This window comes from Leuciscus leuciscus (genome assembly GCF_965113295.1).
Source record: "Leuciscus leuciscus genome assembly, chromosome: 3".
In the NCBI taxonomy this organism is placed as follows: Eukaryota; Metazoa; Chordata; class Actinopteri; order Cypriniformes; family Leuciscidae; genus Leuciscus; species Leuciscus leuciscus.
This window is the reverse complement of record NC_138727.1, coordinates 28874758-28892795: the sequence shown is the minus strand read 5'-3', so window position 1 is coordinate 28892795 and position 18038 is coordinate 28874758. Positions and strand designations below refer to the sequence as shown.

Below are 18038 nucleotides of genomic sequence, written 5' to 3'. Positions count from 1 at the left end.
AAATGTGACGTGCCTTTACTGGAGTGCCATGGAGCTTGTGCAAACATCCACATCGCTATCAGATGCTTTTCTTATGTCTTATTAAAATGCTTCCTGTTTTCTCAATTTTGTTGTGTGTTTATTTTATTGAGATGAAAAGCACACAGCACATATTTACATTTTCATCTAAACCCTCAGGAGTATGGGCAGCGTCAGATGTTCGATAACAGTATATCGCTGGTCACGTATTTCGAACTTCGTTTTACCCCTAAACAAAAAACGAAAAAGAACTTTGCTGCGAGTATATCGGGCCTTTAGAAAACCAAATCTCCTTAATCCATACAAAAGACTTTATCAAGGATGCTTGCATCCTACAATTTCAGACCTATCCGTTTTAGACAAGTGAAACCATTAAACAAAGCAAAACAGTTCACACCAAAAAAGGCCATTTCATTTACATCTTCAATGTCCTGTCACCTATTCAGCCATTCCATTGTCTTGTATCTTATCTATACTTTAGAAGCTCACAGGCTAAATGTAACATTTACATTTGAAGATAAGCATCACATTGATAATAATGGGAGCAGGTACCATGAACACATACAACATCCTAGACAATGTTCAGCAAATTATTTATTTGCATGCTGTTGATTCAGCATTAAACATCCTGAGGACAAAAAAAAAACATTCTGAGTTTTTTTCCATTAGCACTCTCAAGTCTCTGATGTTACTGCGTTTGCCCCTTTCTCATTTCTTGGTTGACTAAGCAGCTTCTCTATCTGTTGAAGGTCATTATCAGTGTCCTGGTGTTTCTCACTCCTCATTTCTCCAATTAGATCATCTGTAAGCTTTAGACGAGCATTCCTGCAATGGAAATATCAGCTCAATTATCTTTTCAAAAGGATATGCTTCTCTTCAAAAAATCTGTGCATTTAAAAATATTCTCTTTTCTTGGTTGAACTAACCATTCAGTGACTCTCAGCTCATATAACTCTTGTCTTTCTCTTCGCCTCTTGTCACGCATAGTCTCGCCCCCCAGCTTCTGCAGACCCATGATTAAAACTCCAGCCGGCAACCTGTAACATCACATGTTCTTACAAATTCAATTAAGCAATATCACATGAGAAAGAGTGCTGCTATATTGAATATCAACACAGATATAGAAACAAGGGGCACAGGACATCATGGCCATGCTGATATTCAGAACAACAGCATTCTGTTCTCAATGATACTGCTATCATACAACAGTTTTATAAACAGTAAGTTATAATAGCATAATTGATACTGATACTGACTGACTGCCTGACTGACACACACACACGTTGGGTTTTCATGTTTTATGGAGACATACCATAGACAATGATTGTTATACTGAACAAACGGTATAATCTAACCCCAAACCCTAAACGTACCCACCATAGACAACTTTCTACATAAAAAATGAAAAATGAAAAAATAAAATAAATTATAATAATAATAATAATAATAATTATATATATATAATAAAAAAAATACTTATTTATTTATTATCTTATTTCTTTACTCAATAATTTGCTTATTTAGTTACTTTGTTTTATATATGATAATCTTTTTCTTTTTTGATAGCAAAGGTGGAGTGTTTATTAATAAATCAGGTTATTTCCCGTATAGTGAGGTCAGATAAATCCCATCACACAGAGGGCCAGATGTACTAACGCTTTTGCGCCCACTTCAGGCGTATTTGTTTCGCAAAGTGCGCATAAAACCATGGCGAGGTATGTACGAACGGGACGCACCGAGATGAAAGCGCAGACTGCCTGTCGCGCGAACTGAAAATGGCAAAATGCGCTTTCAAGAATCACACTTTTTCAGTTGAGTGAAAACGAAATCATTAAGCGTTACAGATTAAGCAGCTACGCAATATTACAGTTACTAGAAGAAATCAAAGATGACATAGAATCTCCGACTCCGTTAAAATTCCATTCCAGCAGTTGTTAAACTCCTCGCTAAATTACAATTATTGGCATCAGGATCATTTTAAACAGTCATAGCATCAGCAGTGGGAATATCGCAGTCTGCGTTTAAATACGCGCAATTTACGGTATAGTAGGTGGGGACAAGCGCTGATTACCTGATGAACTGCAGGTTTGGTATATAACACACACACTGTAGTTTCACATCAAGCGCTTTCTGTGTCTTGGCCATGGCGCTATTAACGCTGCGTTCGCAAATGTACATCTGGCCCAGAGACTCTTTCACCTAGATATCATCATATAGAAACTGTGTCTGTTCCCCGAATTAGGAAAAACAAAAAACTTCAAAACTTCCCCGCAGGGTAGAGCTTTTACCCTAACTAAGGGTACAATTTTTATTGATGTTCAACAAATAAAAAACAAATATAATACAAATGAGCAAATGATAAAGCTTGGGTTGCTGAATATTCAATCCCTTACTTCAAGAGCACTTATTGTTAATGATATGATTACAGACTATAACCTAGATGTGCTGTGTTTGACAGAAACCTGGCTAAAACCAAACAATTACATTACTTTGAGTCAACCCCCAAGATTACGGTTATAAACACGAACCTGTAACGGTCACCAGCTGGAGTGCCCTTGAGAGTCACCAGAGGGCACTCCACATCAGACACTCACGTTCACTCTCAGACTACATTTCCCATACTCACTGCCCGGACTCATCATCTCTGATCACTCATCACAGTCACCTGTACCTCATTATCACTGATTGCATTCACCTGTGTCCCATCACCCTGTTAGTCTCAGTCTATTTATATCATGTTCATTCATTCACTCACCGTGAAGTCTTGTTTTAGTGTTACACTGCATTTCTGAGCATTCTCTTGGTTTTCGGATATCTTGCCCTGTTCCCTGGATTACTCTCTTGCCTCTGGTCCCTGCCTGTTTTGTTTGTTTGTTTGTTTCTTTGGTTGGACTGCCTATCTGTGTATGACCCTTGCCTGTACCTTGGATTACGCCTCTGGATTGCCCTCAAATAAAGCTGCACTTGGATCTAAACCTTCGTGTCTCGGAGCAGTCCGTAACAGAAGACTTCGCCACACCCAGATCCAGCAGCTATGACCTCCAGGAATCCAGCAGTACGGATCTCGCCTGATCTTCCCAGCATGAGCCGGGAGTTCGCTGGACAGATCGCGGCCTTGGCCCTGGATAGCCTCGATCTGTTCCAGTACACCTGGGGGTTTGTTCCTCTCGCTGCCTCTTGCTCTCTGGGTGACGAGGCAATTAAGTTGTGTTACCGGCTGGGGGCTAAGGAGGTCGACCCGAGGGAGCTCCCCGATCTCTCCGGTCTGGATTGGAGAGAGGCCCTCTCCAGATGTCTGGAGAGCTTCCTTCCATGGCACGCCATGTCATCGTCGGCACTTCACGCCAGTCCAGCCGAGCCTGCACTTCACGCCAGTCCAGCCGAGCCTGCACTTCACGCCAGTCCAGCCGAGCCCGCACTTCACGCCAAATCTGCCGAAGCCAAGGCAGTATGCGTTATGCCCGCTGCCCCTGAGACTGAGAGCGTCATGCCTGCCGCGCCTGAGACAGCAAGCGACATGCCCGCCAAGCTAGAGCCCTCTTCACCGCTGGTCCCGTCCAGCACAGAGCCCTCTTCACCGCTTGTCCCGTCCAGCACAGAGCCCTCTTCACCGCTGGTCCCGTCCAGCACAGAGCCCTCTTCACCGCTGGTCTCGTCCAGCACAGAGCCCTCTTCACCGCTGGTCCCGTCCAGCACAGAGCCCTCTTCATCGCTGGTTCCGTCCAGCTCAGAGCCCTCTTCGCCGCTGGTCCTGCCCAGCTCAGAGCCCTCTTCGCCGCTGGTTCCGTCAAGTTCAGAGCCCTCTTCATCGCTGGTCCTGTCCAGCTCAAAGCCCTCTTCATCGCTGGTCCTAACCAGCTCAGAGTCCTCTTCGCCACTGGCCCTACCCAGCTCAAAGCCCTCGCCGCCGCTGGTCCCGTCAAGCTCAGAGCGCGCTGATCCTGAGCCAGAGCTTCACGTCAGTCCTGCCGAGCCAGAGCTTCACGTCAGTCCTGCCAAGCCAGAGCCAGAGCTTCACGTCAGTCCTGCCGAGCCAGAGCCAGAGCTTCACGTCAGTCCTGTCCAGCCAGAGACTGTGTACGCCACGTCTTCCACGCCAGTGTCTTCGGACAAGATGGCCGACTCCACGCCTGTGTCTTCGGACAAGATGGCCACTGCCGAGCCTGTGTCTTCGGACAAGATGGCCGCCGCCGAGCCTGTGTCTTCGGACAAGAGGATTGTCTCGGAGTTGCCCACCATCAGTCCTGCCACGGCCAGGAGGGCTGTCTTTCTCTTTTACGCAGTGGCGGTATTGCATGCGTGGAGGAGACACAGCAAGTCTGCCGATCCAGAGACTGTTCACGTCACGTCTGCCGATCCAGAGACTGTTCACGTCACGTCTGCCGATCCAGAGACTGTCCACGTCACATCTGTCGATGCAGAGACTGTTCCTGTGCCGGAGGCTGTACCCGTCAGCCCTGCCACGGCCCAGAGGGCTGTCTTCACTTTTTATTTGGTTGCTGTCTGGCGTGCCTGGGCTGCACACACTACCAAGATGGCAGCCTCCAGTCCGGTTGGAACCCCGGACACTGTGCTGAAGCCAGTGTTTGTTTATGTTCCTGAACAGGTGTCCGTATCTGTTCCTGAGCCGGTGGTGTCTGTTCTCCTGAGCCGGTGGTGCCTGTTCCTGTGCCCTGGCCACCCGAGGGAGAGTCTCCGCCCTGGCCGCCCGAGGGAAAGTCTCCGCCCTGGCCGCCCGAGGGAAAGTCTCCGCCCTGGCCGCCCGAGGGAAAGTCTCCGCCCTGGCCGCCCGAGGGAAAGTCTCCGCCCTGGCCGCCCGAGGGAAAGTCTCCGCCCTGGCCGCCCGATGGACTGTCTGCTCCGCCCTGGCCGCCCGAGGGAAAGTCTCCGCCCTGGCCGCCCGAAGGGTCGTCTCCGCCGCCCTGGCCGCCCGAAGGGTCGTCTCCGCCGTCTGCTCCGCCCTGGTCGCCTGCACAGCCTGCTCCGCCCTGGTCGCCTGCACAGCCTGCTCCGCCCTGGTCGCCTGCTCCGCCCTGGTCGCCTGCACAGCCTGCTCCGCCCTGGTCGCCTGCACAGCCTGCTCCGCCCTGGTCGCCCGCACTGCCTGCTCCGCCCCGGTCGCCTGCACTGCCTGCTCCGCCACAGTCTCCAGGTCCTCTTCCGCTCCACGGGCCTGGCCCTCCATCCCGCCCCCGGGTCCGCCTCCGCTCCACCACCCTCCTGGACAATTTAGGAGCGTCTGGAATCCGCTCCTTAAAGGGGGGGCTATGTAACGGTCACCAGCTGGAGTGCCCTTGAGAGTCACCAGAGGGCACTCCACATCAGACACTCACATTCACTCTCAGACTACATTTCCCATACTCACTGCCCGGACTCATCATCTCTGATCACTCATCACAGTCACCTGTACCTCATTATCACTGATTGCATTCACCTGTGTCCCATCACCCTGTTAGTCTGTCTATTTATACCATGTTCATTCATTCACTCACTGCAAAGTCTTGTTTTAGTGTTACACTGCATTTCTGAGCATTCTCTTGGTTTTCTTGTCTCTTGGTTTTTGGATATCTTGCCCTGTTCCCTGGATTACTCTCTTGCCTCTGGTCCCTGCCTGTTTTGTTTGTTTGGTTGGACTGCCTATCTGTGTATGACCCTTGCCTGTACCTTGGATTACGCCTCTGGATTGCCCTCAAAATAAAGCTGCACTTGGATCTAAACCTTCGTGTCTCGGAGCAGTCCCTAACAGAACCTCGTCTGAAAGGCAAAGGGGGAGGTGTTGGTGTAATTTATAGTAACATTTTCAGAATTACTAAGAAGTCTAGTTTCAAATATTATTCTTTCGAAGTGTTGGTGCTTAATGTAACAATATCTAGTGTAAATGATAAATCACTTTTGAGATTTGTGCTGGCTACTGTATACAGGCCACCAGGGCACCATAAAGATTTTATCAAAGAATTTGCTGACTTTCTATCAGAGTTAGTACTGCCTGCAGATAAAGTACTAATTGTTGGCGATTTTAATATACATCTAGATAATGAAAAAGATGCATTGGGATTGGCATTTAAAGACATTCTGAACTCTATTGGAGTTAGACAACATGTGTCAGGACCTACTCATTGTCGTAATCATACTCTAGATCTAATATTATCACACGGAATAAATGTTGATGCTGTTGAAATTCTGCAGCAGAGCGATGACATCTCAGATCATATAGTCTCGTGTAAATTACATTTAACCAAAGCTGCAAAGCCGACTCCGTGTTACAAATATGTTAGACCTATCACTTATGCCACTAAAGATTGCTTTATTAATAATCTTCCTAATCAGTTTCATCATCTCAGCATCCCGGATAGCTTAGAAGAACTCGATATTGCAACAGAAACTTTTAACTCTCTCCTTTTCAGCATTTTAGACACAGCTGCTCCGTTGCGCTTAAAGACGACTAAAGAAAATAGTCCAACGCCGTGGTACAACGAGCACACTCAGGCCCTTAAGAGAGCAGCCAGAAAAATGGAGTGCAACTGGAAGAAAACAAAACTAGAGGTATTTCGCATTTCATGGAAAGAGAGTTTGATTGCATACAGAGAGGCCTTAAAAGCTGCTAGATCTGCTTATTTTTCAACCCTATTAGAAGAAAATAAACAAAACCCTAGGTATTTATTTGAAACAGTGGCTAAACTAACAAAAAAGAAAGCTTCAAGCCCAGAAATTTCCAAGCAACACAGCAGTAATGACTTTATGAACTTTTTCACTTATAAGATTGATAATATCAGGGACAAAATTATAAATATGCAACCGTCTACTACAGTATCGCATCAGGGAGTGCATTGTAGTGTCCCTAAGGAAAAATTCAATTCATTTATTGCTATAGGAGAGGAAGAATTCGCTAAACTCATCAAATCATCTAAACCGACAACATGTATGTTAGACCCTATACCGACTAAGCTACTGAAAGAGATGCTTCCAGAGGTCATAGATCCTCTTCTTACTATCATTAATTCATCTTTGTCTCTAGGATACGTACCAAAAACCTTTAAGCTGGCTATGATTAAACCGCTTGTTAAAAAAACGCAACTTGATCCTACAAAATTAGTCAATTACAGGCCGATCTTGAATCTACCCTTTCTGTCAAAGATACTAGAAAAGGCAGCATCTTCACAACTATGTTCCTTTTTAGAAAGAAATGATATATGCAAGGATTTTCAGTCAGGATTTAGACCGTACCATAGTACTAAGACAGCTCTCATTAGAGTCACAAATGATTTGCTCTTATCATCCAATCGTGGTTGTATCTCTCTATTGGTGTTACTCGATCTTAGTGCTGCATTTGAAACTATTGACCACAACATTCTTTTAAAGGTGCTCTAAGCGATGCCACGCGTTTTTAGGCCAAAACATTTTTTGTCACATACAGCAAACATCTCCTCACTATCCGCTAGCTGCCTGTCCCCTGAACACACTGTAAAAAAACGCGGTCTCTGTAGACACCACAGGCTCCACAAACGGCAACAAAAACAAACTGGGCTCACCCGCACCACGAAACACAACAAACAGTGCTCCAGCCAATCTCCGATGAACAAATTGCAAAGAAGAGGGACAAGGATAAGGGAACAAGGATAAGGAACGCACGAAGTACCGAATTTACATCGGAAAAACCTTTTGAAGGTGGCGAGAACTCCGGCGGCACAAGGGCTTCCGATCCGACATTCAGTTGCTCTGTTTTGCAGAACAGGTAAATCCATCTTTCTTTCTAAACTGACGTTCATGTTCGCCAAACCAACACAAGAATGTAATTAGCTAGAACTATGCAGTCAGCGTTAACTTTCTAGCAGCTAGCGATCAATCTCTATTGTAAATGATCAAGCAAATTCCCAGTAACGTAGGGCGACAATTTGTGTGAATGGTTATTTTCATCCACTGTTTGTTATGAATTTGAATGTTCATTTATAGGTTATTGACAACTTTGACTAAATTTGTTTACGACGCCGCCGTTGTTTATGCTCACTGGGAAACGCGAAGCTGTTATCTTGCTATTATTGCGCCCTTGTATGGGAGCTATAGTTATAACCTCAGGTGGCGAAACGATTTTAAGATAATGTTTCTCTTTTTCTGCATTCTGTTCTGCAATATATAAAACCCTTTATCTAACTTGGCGACATTACACATTGAATGAAGTATCATTAAAACTTAACTTTGTTTGTGACTACTTTGACTTTCCTTTATGCCGGAAGGGAGGGGAGGAGGGAGGAGACGGGATGAGGAGGAGCCTCCGTCTAGCTAGCCTCCGTTTTGTTTGACAACAATTCGAATGTCAACAAGAAGTTTCGACTCCCGGGATCGCTTAGAGCACCTTTAAATACTGTAGACTTGAAAATTATGTTGGCATTAGTGGAATTGCATTAGCATTGTTTAAATCATACTTATCTGACCGTTATCAGTTTGTAGCAGTAAATGAAAAGATGTCTTATCGATCACAAGTTTAGTATGGCGTACCACAAGGCTCAGTACTAGGACCACTGCTGTTCACTCTGTACATGCTACCATTAGGAGATATCATTAGGAAGCATGGAATTAACTTTCACTGTTATGCCGATGATACTCAGCTCAATATTTCTTCACAACCTAATGAAAACTACCAATTCACAAAATTAACGGAATGCATAGCTGATATAAAAAATTGGATGACTAGTTCAGAACAGTTCAACATCTCAACTGGCGTTCTTCAAGGAGACACACTAGCTCCCTTTCTATTCATCATCGTCATAGACTTCGTCCTAAAGAAAGCAGTACAAGAGCATGCAACATCAACGGGCTCACATGGCTTCATGACGAATCTATCTAGATCATCGAGATATCCAGCCACTTCACTGTTCGACCTCGATTTTGCTGATGACATTGCGCTGCTCGAGGGCGGCGACAACACCAAGCAGCAAAATCTAGAAAAATCGCAAGCTCAACTTCAAACAACAGCAAAGTGGGCAAAACGAGTAGGACTTGAGGTCAACATTAAAAAGACGGAAGCATTTAGCAACCAAGAGCTTGCCGGGCCAGAGATGCCGATCAACTTACATCAATTCATTGAACTCGACGGACAAAAAAATCGAGTGGACAAAAGACTTCAAGTATCTTGGCTCTTACATCGCGTCGAGCGAAGCAGACATCAGAGCACGAAAAGGACAAGCGTGGGGAGCATTCTGGAAAATGAAGAATGTATTTCTATCAAAAACTCTTCCAATCAAACTCAAACTAAACATCTTTGAAGCGGCGTGCATCTCCATCCTCCTGTACGGCTGCGAAAGTTGGATCATCAACCAGAAAATGCAAAACTCACTCAACAGCTTCGCCACCAGTTGCTACAGAATCATGCTTGGCATCAAGAAAATGGATCTAATAAGTAACAAAGCTGTATACGAAGCAGTCGAAAAGAACCAGCTTATCCTTCAAATCCAACAAAGACAGCTACGCTTCGTCGGCCACTCACTTAGAAGAGACCTAAATGACCAAATTAATAAATATGTGTTATATGCGCCCGAAGAACGACATGGCAAACGAAGCAGAGGAAAGCCACGCACATTATATCACACATACATCGGCAAACTAATCAACAACGACATGCCACCAACTGCTGACGAGATGCGAAGAGCTGCTAGTAATCGAACAGAATGGAGAAAGCTTGTGACCGACTGCAAACCCGTATTGTTCGCAGTCGATTGATGATGATGATGATGATGACTAGTAATTTCCTACTACTAAATTCTGAAAAAACAGAGATTCTAATTATTGGACAAAAAACGTCCTCACGTAATAACCTAGAATACTGTCTAACACTTGATGGCTGCTCTGTTAAGTCTTCGTCGTCGGTTAGGAACCTGGGTGTGCTCTTTGATACCAATCTTTCATTTGAAAGTCACGTGTCTAGTATCTGTAAAACCACATTTTTCTATTTTAAAAATATATCTAAATTACGCCATATGCTCTCGTTGACAAATGCGTAACAATTAGTTAATGCGTTCATGACCTCAAGGCTAGATTATTGTAATGCTCTACTGGGTCGTTGCCCTGCACGCTTAATAAACAAACTACAGTTGGTCAAAAACGCAGCAGCTCGAGTTCTTACTAGAAATTAGCCCATATTAGCCCTGTTCTGTCAACACTGCATTGGCTCCCTATTAAACATCGTATACATTTTAAAATATTGCTAATTACTTACAAAGCACTAAATGGATAAGCTCCGCAGTACTTGAGCGAGCTCTTAACGCATTATAGTCCTTCACGTCTATTGCGATCTCAAAATTCCGGCCAGTTGATAATACCTAGAATATCAAAATCGACTGCTGGCGGTAGATCCTTTTCCTATTTAGCACCAAAACTTTGGAATAGTCTTCCTACCATTGTCCAGGAAGCAGACACACTCTGTCAGTTCAAAGCTAGACTAAAAACACATCTCTTTGACCTAGCATACACATAACACATTATAGACTTCTGTAATAATATTAGCTCAAAGGGGAAATATTAATAATAATCCATAATGACCAATTATGGTTAATTATTAATATTTGGGTCAGTTAATTAGATTAACTTTGAGGTAAGCCAAATTAATATTACAATCAATTAATCAGTTCTAACGAACTCTTCGGTTATTCTTTTATTCTAAGAAAGGTGTATCTTTCAGGGTCACTGAAAAATAATTATTTCTTATCGTGTACAGCAATTAGAGCATGTAACAGAATCAAAATCGTAAAAGGGACTTTGTATGGTAGTACATCCCCACTATACACCGATCTTACTGGATGGCGCCTGTTTGTATGGCTGGCCGTCTGCTGCTCCCGGTTATGTGTTTTTTTATCTTGATTTTATCGACTATCTTAAATTCTACAAACTCTCTATTAGTGTACGATCGCCAAACACTTTTTACTATCAGGTCGAGTTTGGAAAATATGCCGAATTACTTTGTGAGCCGGGGAGGAACAAATAATTCTTCTCCTCCACCGTTCCTGTGTGAATTACCTGCTTATCTCCGCCGAACCCCATGCTTTCCCGTGAGAAAGAAGCGATTCAGACGCCGAGGAAAACGAGGTGGTCGGTTGGTGAAAATAAAGACTTTTCTGGCTTTGTTCCTGAATGCTGATCCTCGCGGGATGTTTGGGGATTGTGACGCGGAGTGTCGTCGCTACGCGCCTCGGCGCACCGTTGACCCCATGTACAGGTGGTTGGTACCTTTGACCGACGTGGATCTGGATAACAAGCCTATGATTACAACTTATTGGCCATCCAGGTTTAAAAAAGGTGTGGATGTATCTTTCCATCGGTCTTTGGGGCTTAAATCCCCGCTTACAACACATCGGGCTTCCCGTTTTAAAAGAGGTGTGGACGCTACTCTCCATCGGTCCTTGGTCTTCGAATCTCCGTCGCTGAAAGACTCTACTCCTGTGAGGATAGCTTTGGTGAATGCTAGATCACTAGCCAACAAGTCCTTTATTCTGAATGACTTTTTTACTTACAAGGACCTGGACATGTTGTGTGTGACTGAGACCTGGGTCGGGGTTGGTGAGTCGAGTGTATTTTCTGAAGTTTTACCGTTGAATTGCACCTATTTTAACTCTCCACGCCTTATCGGACGTGGAGGTGGGGTAGCAACCATTTTTAAAGAACATTTAAACTGTAGGCGTCTGCCTGCTTTTTCCTATTCTAGCTTTGAACTTAATGTTTTTGAATTTGATCTGAGCCATCCTGTATTGTGCACTGTGGTTTATCGCCCACCTACATATAACAAAGAGTTTATTGACGATTTCTCTGATTATTTAGCCGGTATCATGATCAAATATGACCGGGTTTTAATTGTGGGGGATTTTAACATCCATGTATGTTGTCCTGAAAAGCCTCTGGTCAAAGCTTTCTTAAATCTTGTGGAGTCTTTTAATCTAACTCAGTTTGTTGTTAGTCCCACTCATATACGTGGACATACAATTAGATTTGGTTTTGACATATGGCTTGCCTATTAATAACATCGACGTCTGTGATACCACTTTCTCTGATCATTTGCCTGTCCTTTTTGAGATATGTATTTCTCGTGACTCTAAAGTGACTGCTCCAAAACGTCGTTGCCGGATGATAAATCCCTCAACTTCTCATTTATTTTCTGAGGCTTTTAATTTAATTGAGTTGGATTATTGGATGCCATCATGTGGGCTAACTACTGAAGAATTAACTTCATCGTTCTTTTCAACTTGCAATAGCATTTTGGATACTGTTGCCCCTTTCAGGACGGTTCGAGATAAATGTAGAGCTCAACCGTGGCTGAACACTACAACTAGAGCTATAAGGCTGGAATGCAGAATGGCTGAACGCCGCTGGAAGAAGGATAAGTTGCAGATCTCACTAGATATCCTACGCTACAATTTGTCTAAATATCAAAAGTGTGTGAGACTGGAGAAATCAAAGTACTTATTGAATATAATTAGTAGTAACTCCTTTAAGCCAGCTGTACTGTTTAGTACCATTAATGCTGTTTTGAACACTCCCCAAGCTGCTTGTTTAGAACCTTCAGCCGAACTGTGTGAACAATTTCTAAACTTTTTTTATTGACAAGATTGATGTTATTAGATCGAATATATCATCTTCTCTGACTTTCCAACCTATTAATTTTGAGCGCTCTGCTGTCTTAAATCAGTTCGAGCCGGTGTCCCTTGTCTCATTGAGGGAGACTTTTGTCAAAATGAAATGATCTACATGTCACACTGACATTGTTCCTCCATGACTCTTAAATGATGCATTTGATGCCATTAGCTCTTCGGTTCTTGCTATTATTAACAGTAGCCTGGCTACGGGAGTTGTACCCAAATCTTTTAAACATGCAGTGGTGGAACCAGTTATTAAGAAAATTAATCTGGATCCAATTTGCTAATTTTAGACCCATCTCTAAACTTTCGTTCTTGTCTAAATTACTCGAAAAGGTTGTATTTGAACAGTTGAATGTATTTTATGTTTAAAGGGTCATGAAACCCTAAACCACATTTTCTGAGATTTTAACAGAGGTATGTGTGTTGAACACATTTGAAGACAATGTTAGCATCTGTTAGATTTAATAGTAGGGGGAAAATTGTAAAATTTTAGTTTTTTTCCGCTATTTTCGTCTTCCGGGTTTAAAATCTTCATCGTGTCTATAGTACTTTGATGACTCATCGGTGTCTCATAATTATTCATGACTGAGTTTTCTTATCCAATGAGAAGACACGTGCCTCTTAATTATTCATGACACCACGTGGAACTTTCCAATGACAGACATGTCAAACTGTCGCGTAGTAGATGAGAGAGCGCGTTTGTTTTCGTGGTGCAAAAGTTCCAGTGCATCTTTCCCCGCGATGCTGCCAGGGATAGACTCTGACTGCGGGCGGTTGGTTGGCCATCAACCACGGACACATCTATGTGTGTGTAGCAACCATTCAACTGGAGAATGGTGGACTTCAGCCTTGTACACCAATGCAGGTTTCGTCTTGCAGTGATGCGGTCCTGAGGACTTTTCTATCGCTTCAGAGGTGTGTGTGTGTGTGTGTGTGTGTGTGTGTCTAAAATGTAACCCTTACCGTTTTACTTGCCTTTTGTTAAATAATCACTCGTTATTAAAACTTAGATATTTCGATAATACCTCAATTGTATGGAACTTAGTTTGTGCAAATTTCTATGTCACTGTCCATCTTTATCGGTTCAGGGGGCGCGTAGATCTAGGCTATGTACGGAACGTTTTTTTTTTTTTTAAGCGGAAAATTTATTATTTTCAAATATATGCATTTATAGTGTGTATATAAACAAATATATATTTTATAATGGCATAATTATACATATGCATGTACATTTATATGTTTTAAATACAATTATGATTACTGTAGTAGGCTAATATGTGTGGCAGGGCATTCAGTTACTTTTGAAAGGACAAACATAAGGTGTCAGTGTATTTCATTAGACTTTAACTTTGCCAGCTATAAAAAAATCTAGCATTTCCTCACGTTTTACCACTGTTGACAGTCGATATGCATGCATGGGCCACTGGCTTTGACCACACCCACTCCCCTCCCTTCTTCTCACAGCCACCACGCCCATTTAAGTTGCATTTTTCAAAAAGATTGTGAGCTAGACTTGAGCTGAAAGAGGGGGGTTTCATGACCCTTTAAATGGTATCCACAAATTGTTTCAGTCTGGTTTTAAGTCTTTGCATAGTACAGAAACTGCATTGTTGAGTGTTTCAAATGATTTGTTACTTACCACTGACTCAGGGAACTGTGTGATTTTATTATTATTGGACCTTTCAGCTGCATTTGATACCTTAGACCATAGGACTTTAATTTCATGTTTAGAAGAATGTGTTGGTGTTGAGGGTATAGCGTTGGCATGGTTTAAGTCGTATTTGTCCGAAAGAACTTTTGCAGTTCGCCTTGGAGAATTTGTCTCCTCTACGGCTTTCTCACTCCATTTTGGGGCCTATGTTGTTCGCCTTGTATTTACTGCCCCTGGGTCATATCTTTAGGAAATTTGGAATCTCGTTTCATGTCTATGCAGATGACACCCAAATTTATCTGCCTTTGAAAAGAAAAGACACTTGCACCTTAGCGCCTTTACTCCAGTGTCTCGAGGAAATTAAAGCTTGGATGGCACAGAACTTTTTATGTTTTAATGAAAACAAAACAGAGGTTATGCTTTTTACTCCCAGTTGTACTTATGAATCACTAAACTTTGATCTTGGTGAGTTGAATCCACTAGTGAAACCTTATGTCAAAAATCTAGGTTTCACTATGGATTGTGATTTTAAATTGGATAAACAGATTAACTTGGTAGTTAAATCGAGCTTTTTCCAATTGAGACAACTCACCAAGGTGAAATCATTTCTGTCTTCTAGAGACTTTGAAAGACTTATCCACATTTTTATCTCATCGCGTCTAGATTATTGTAATGGCCTCTATATAGGCATTAGTCAGGCCTCTCTCTCTAGACTGCAGAGGGTTCAGAATGCTGCAGCTCGCTTGTTGACAGGGACACGAAAGCACGAACATATTACACCTGTTCTTTCCTCTCTTCACTGGTTGCCAATCTATTTTAGAATTAACTTCAAAATTTTGATGTTTGTTTTTAAATCGCTTCATGGCCTTGCTCCTAAGTATATGTCAGAACTGATTAGGCAATACGCTCCGTCAAGAGCGCTTAGGTCTGCTGACCATTTGCTTTTGGTTGTCCCTCGGGTGAAATTAAAAAGCAGAGGTGAAAGAGCATTTGCAGTAGCAGGACCGAAGCTCTGGAATAGTTTGCCCCTTCACATCAGACAGGCTCAAACCCTTGCTATTTTTAAATCGAATCTCAAAACTCACTACTACAGTTTGGCATTTGACGTGATTGATTGTTTTGTTTTGTATTCCTTTTATTTTAAGTCATGTTGGTTGTTTGAATTATTGATAAAGGATATGTGTGTACAGCACTTTGTTAAACACCTTGTTTTTAAAAAGTGCTATATATATAAACTTTGACTTGACTTTGACTTGACAATGCAAACAGAGGATCAGAAATCAAATTCATAATTGTGCACAAGTTTTATTAACTAAATCACAAACATAACTAACACTAAACAAACATACATTCATACATACATACATTCCTCCATACATGCATAGGTAAAGGGGTGAGTGATGTGGAACCGGAAGCAGGAAATAGAAATATGGAAAAGATCTATTTAACATTGAAAAGAACCATCAGCTGATCATTTTCAGAGCACCTCATTAAATTTATATACTGTACTTGCATGGCAGTTGCAATCGTGGACAATTCTTGAAGTGGTTGAAGATTGAATTCGTTGATGGGTCTGTGGCACTGAAGAAGAGCATGGTGGCTTTGAGCACATGGCTGTTGTGAGTCGAAGCCTGCTGCCCTGGCCTGCTGAGGGCACGCTGGACGGCGCGGCGTCTCCAAGTGCCGAGAAGACCAGGAGTGGATCGTTGCGTCAGTGATGGTAAAGTTGCAGTTGTTTTCGGGGTTGAAGAAAAGTCTGACTCCCTTTTGGAAGTATGAAAGCATGGCAGGCATTGCTCAGGCCTGTTTGGGCCCAGGGAGCTGGGCCCCAGTGGGGGAAGGGGTCCCCCAGCAGAAACTGCGTTGTTGTTGGATGAGAAGCGCTGAGAAGAGAGAGCGGTCACTGTGATCCGTCTCTAATAAAGCCTGAGAATGGCCACCCCTCTCTGGGTTTTCTGTACCAATGAGAAGGGTGGACTGTCTGGCGGGAGTTTCCTCTGTGGTGAAGATTTATGATGCTATCTCAAATCTGCCTTACCTCTTTTCTGTTATTTAATACTCAGATAGATATAACAAATCCACACTGCATTCTAAGAGAAGGTGATGTACATCAAAGCGTGAGTCATCAAATGAGGATTAATTAGATAGGAGACATGAAACAGGTAAAGTTACATTGACCGTTGGTTGTATAATAAAATACATACCATGGTGTATACATAATAGGACACAAAACATCACACTCATTCACACAGTTTCTGGGATGCACGTTCATTTCTAGGTCAGTTCGTCTCTGATTAATGCAGTGAAGTCTGCATGGAAGATTGTTTCTGTCTTCCCATTGTCTCTCTCCTGCACATGCTTTCACATTCTTTTGGATCGTAAAACTCTGTGTTTCCTGTAACAAGAGACCGTCCTGCCAGTGTGTTAGCTTCATTTGGGATGTTAAGTTTTGGTGAACGTTTCACAGTGAGTTTGCTGGATTATTCATTAAATAAATGAATTGTGTGTGTCCGATTGGTCCAGACGCTACATATTTCCCCCCTTTCGATCGTTGTTGTCCCTCTCAAGGACAACCACGAACGACGTTTAAAGTGCAGAAAGATCAGACACACCTCTGTCATACCAGGCTGGAAGGCCATGGTGGCCTCTGGTTGTTTGTGTTTTCTGGAGCAGTGGTCGTTCCATCAGGTGATGTAAACCATAGCCAAGTGTTGATGCAGCAGGTGTCGTGACAGGGTGTCACCTGTCATTCTGAAGCCCATTAGTTTTGGGCAGGAGTTTGCTTGTGATAGCAGGAAGTGGTTAGGGCTCTATTTAGCATAGAAAGGTTTCCAGGCCGACCTCGTGCTGGTGGCAGGAGGTCAGAAGGTAGTTGTTAACCTCTCAGTCAAGAGAAGTCTGAAGGATTGAAGTGTCGCTCCGTCCTTATGGTGGTGCTAATGTGAGCTTGCCTAAGCTGGGGTAGGCAAGGAGTCAGATGCTTGTACTTTACAGGACTCCTCGGGTGAGTCCTGTTCAGGGAACTGGTTTGCGTGTGTCAACAGCTCCCATAGCTCTGAGTCAGGTGTATCCAGCTGTCCTTGTGGAGCCTCCGACTGACACCTGTGTGAATGGTGTGGAGGAGGATGTTGTCGTTGACAGCCGTTGGTCATCCTGTGGTGTTTGCAGGTTGAGGGTGCTGTCCTCCATGGCTTTTCCAAGGGGCTTGGCTGGTACCTGGGTTGTTGCCATGGTGACAGTTCTGTGCTGGTCCTGGGCATGCTCAGTCCAGCTGCGCTGAATCTGGTTTGAAACTAAGTCTCTAGCTGGTATGTGAGGCTTTGAGCACAGGTCCGCTGGGATCTTTATGTGGAGTTGTTTACCTTCTGTTCCACACCCATAAGGTGGGGTAAGGAGATGATACTCTTGTTCAGCTCGGTGTGGCTGTAGCTCTGGCTTGGGTCATGGGTCCTCTCCTCTCATGGTGCAGTTACGTTTGGCTCTGGTGCCGTAGGATGTCTGTAGTCATAGGTGGAACAGTGTTCCTCATGATGGCTTGTCAGTCCTTTTGGTCTCCTGTCTGGTTAAGGTCAGGTTAAGCAGAGGGTCTGTGACCCTTTTAGCACACTAGGGGTGAGATTCTAATGCATGACCCTAAAGAGTTCAGAGCTAAGGTTTAATAAGTTAGCTAGGTGTGTAGCATAAAGCTAGGTGTTCAGGTGTAGCTTGTCAAGTGTGTCTTGTTTCCTTATCATCTTAGCTGTGGGTGT

General features: G+C 43.5%; 1 protein-coding gene across 4 annotated transcripts in view; it reads right to left on the bottom strand.

Moving 5' to 3' along the window:
* Positions 1-594: 594 nt before the first annotated feature.
* Positions 595-18038, bottom strand: part of timmdc1 (translocase of inner mitochondrial membrane domain containing 1) — a 99871-nt gene continuing 82427 nt past the window's right edge. For all 4 annotated transcript variants that reach the window (XM_082165446.1, XM_082165448.1, XM_082165449.1 and 1 more), the window contains 2 exons: positions 945-1055; positions 595-843 (listed from right to left, as the gene is read on the bottom strand). In XM_082165446.1, the coding sequence (XP_082021572.1) occupies positions 693-843; positions 945-1055 (262 nt within the window). In that variant the 3' untranslated portion in view covers positions 595-692. The remainder of the gene's footprint in view (positions 844-944; positions 1056-18038) is intronic.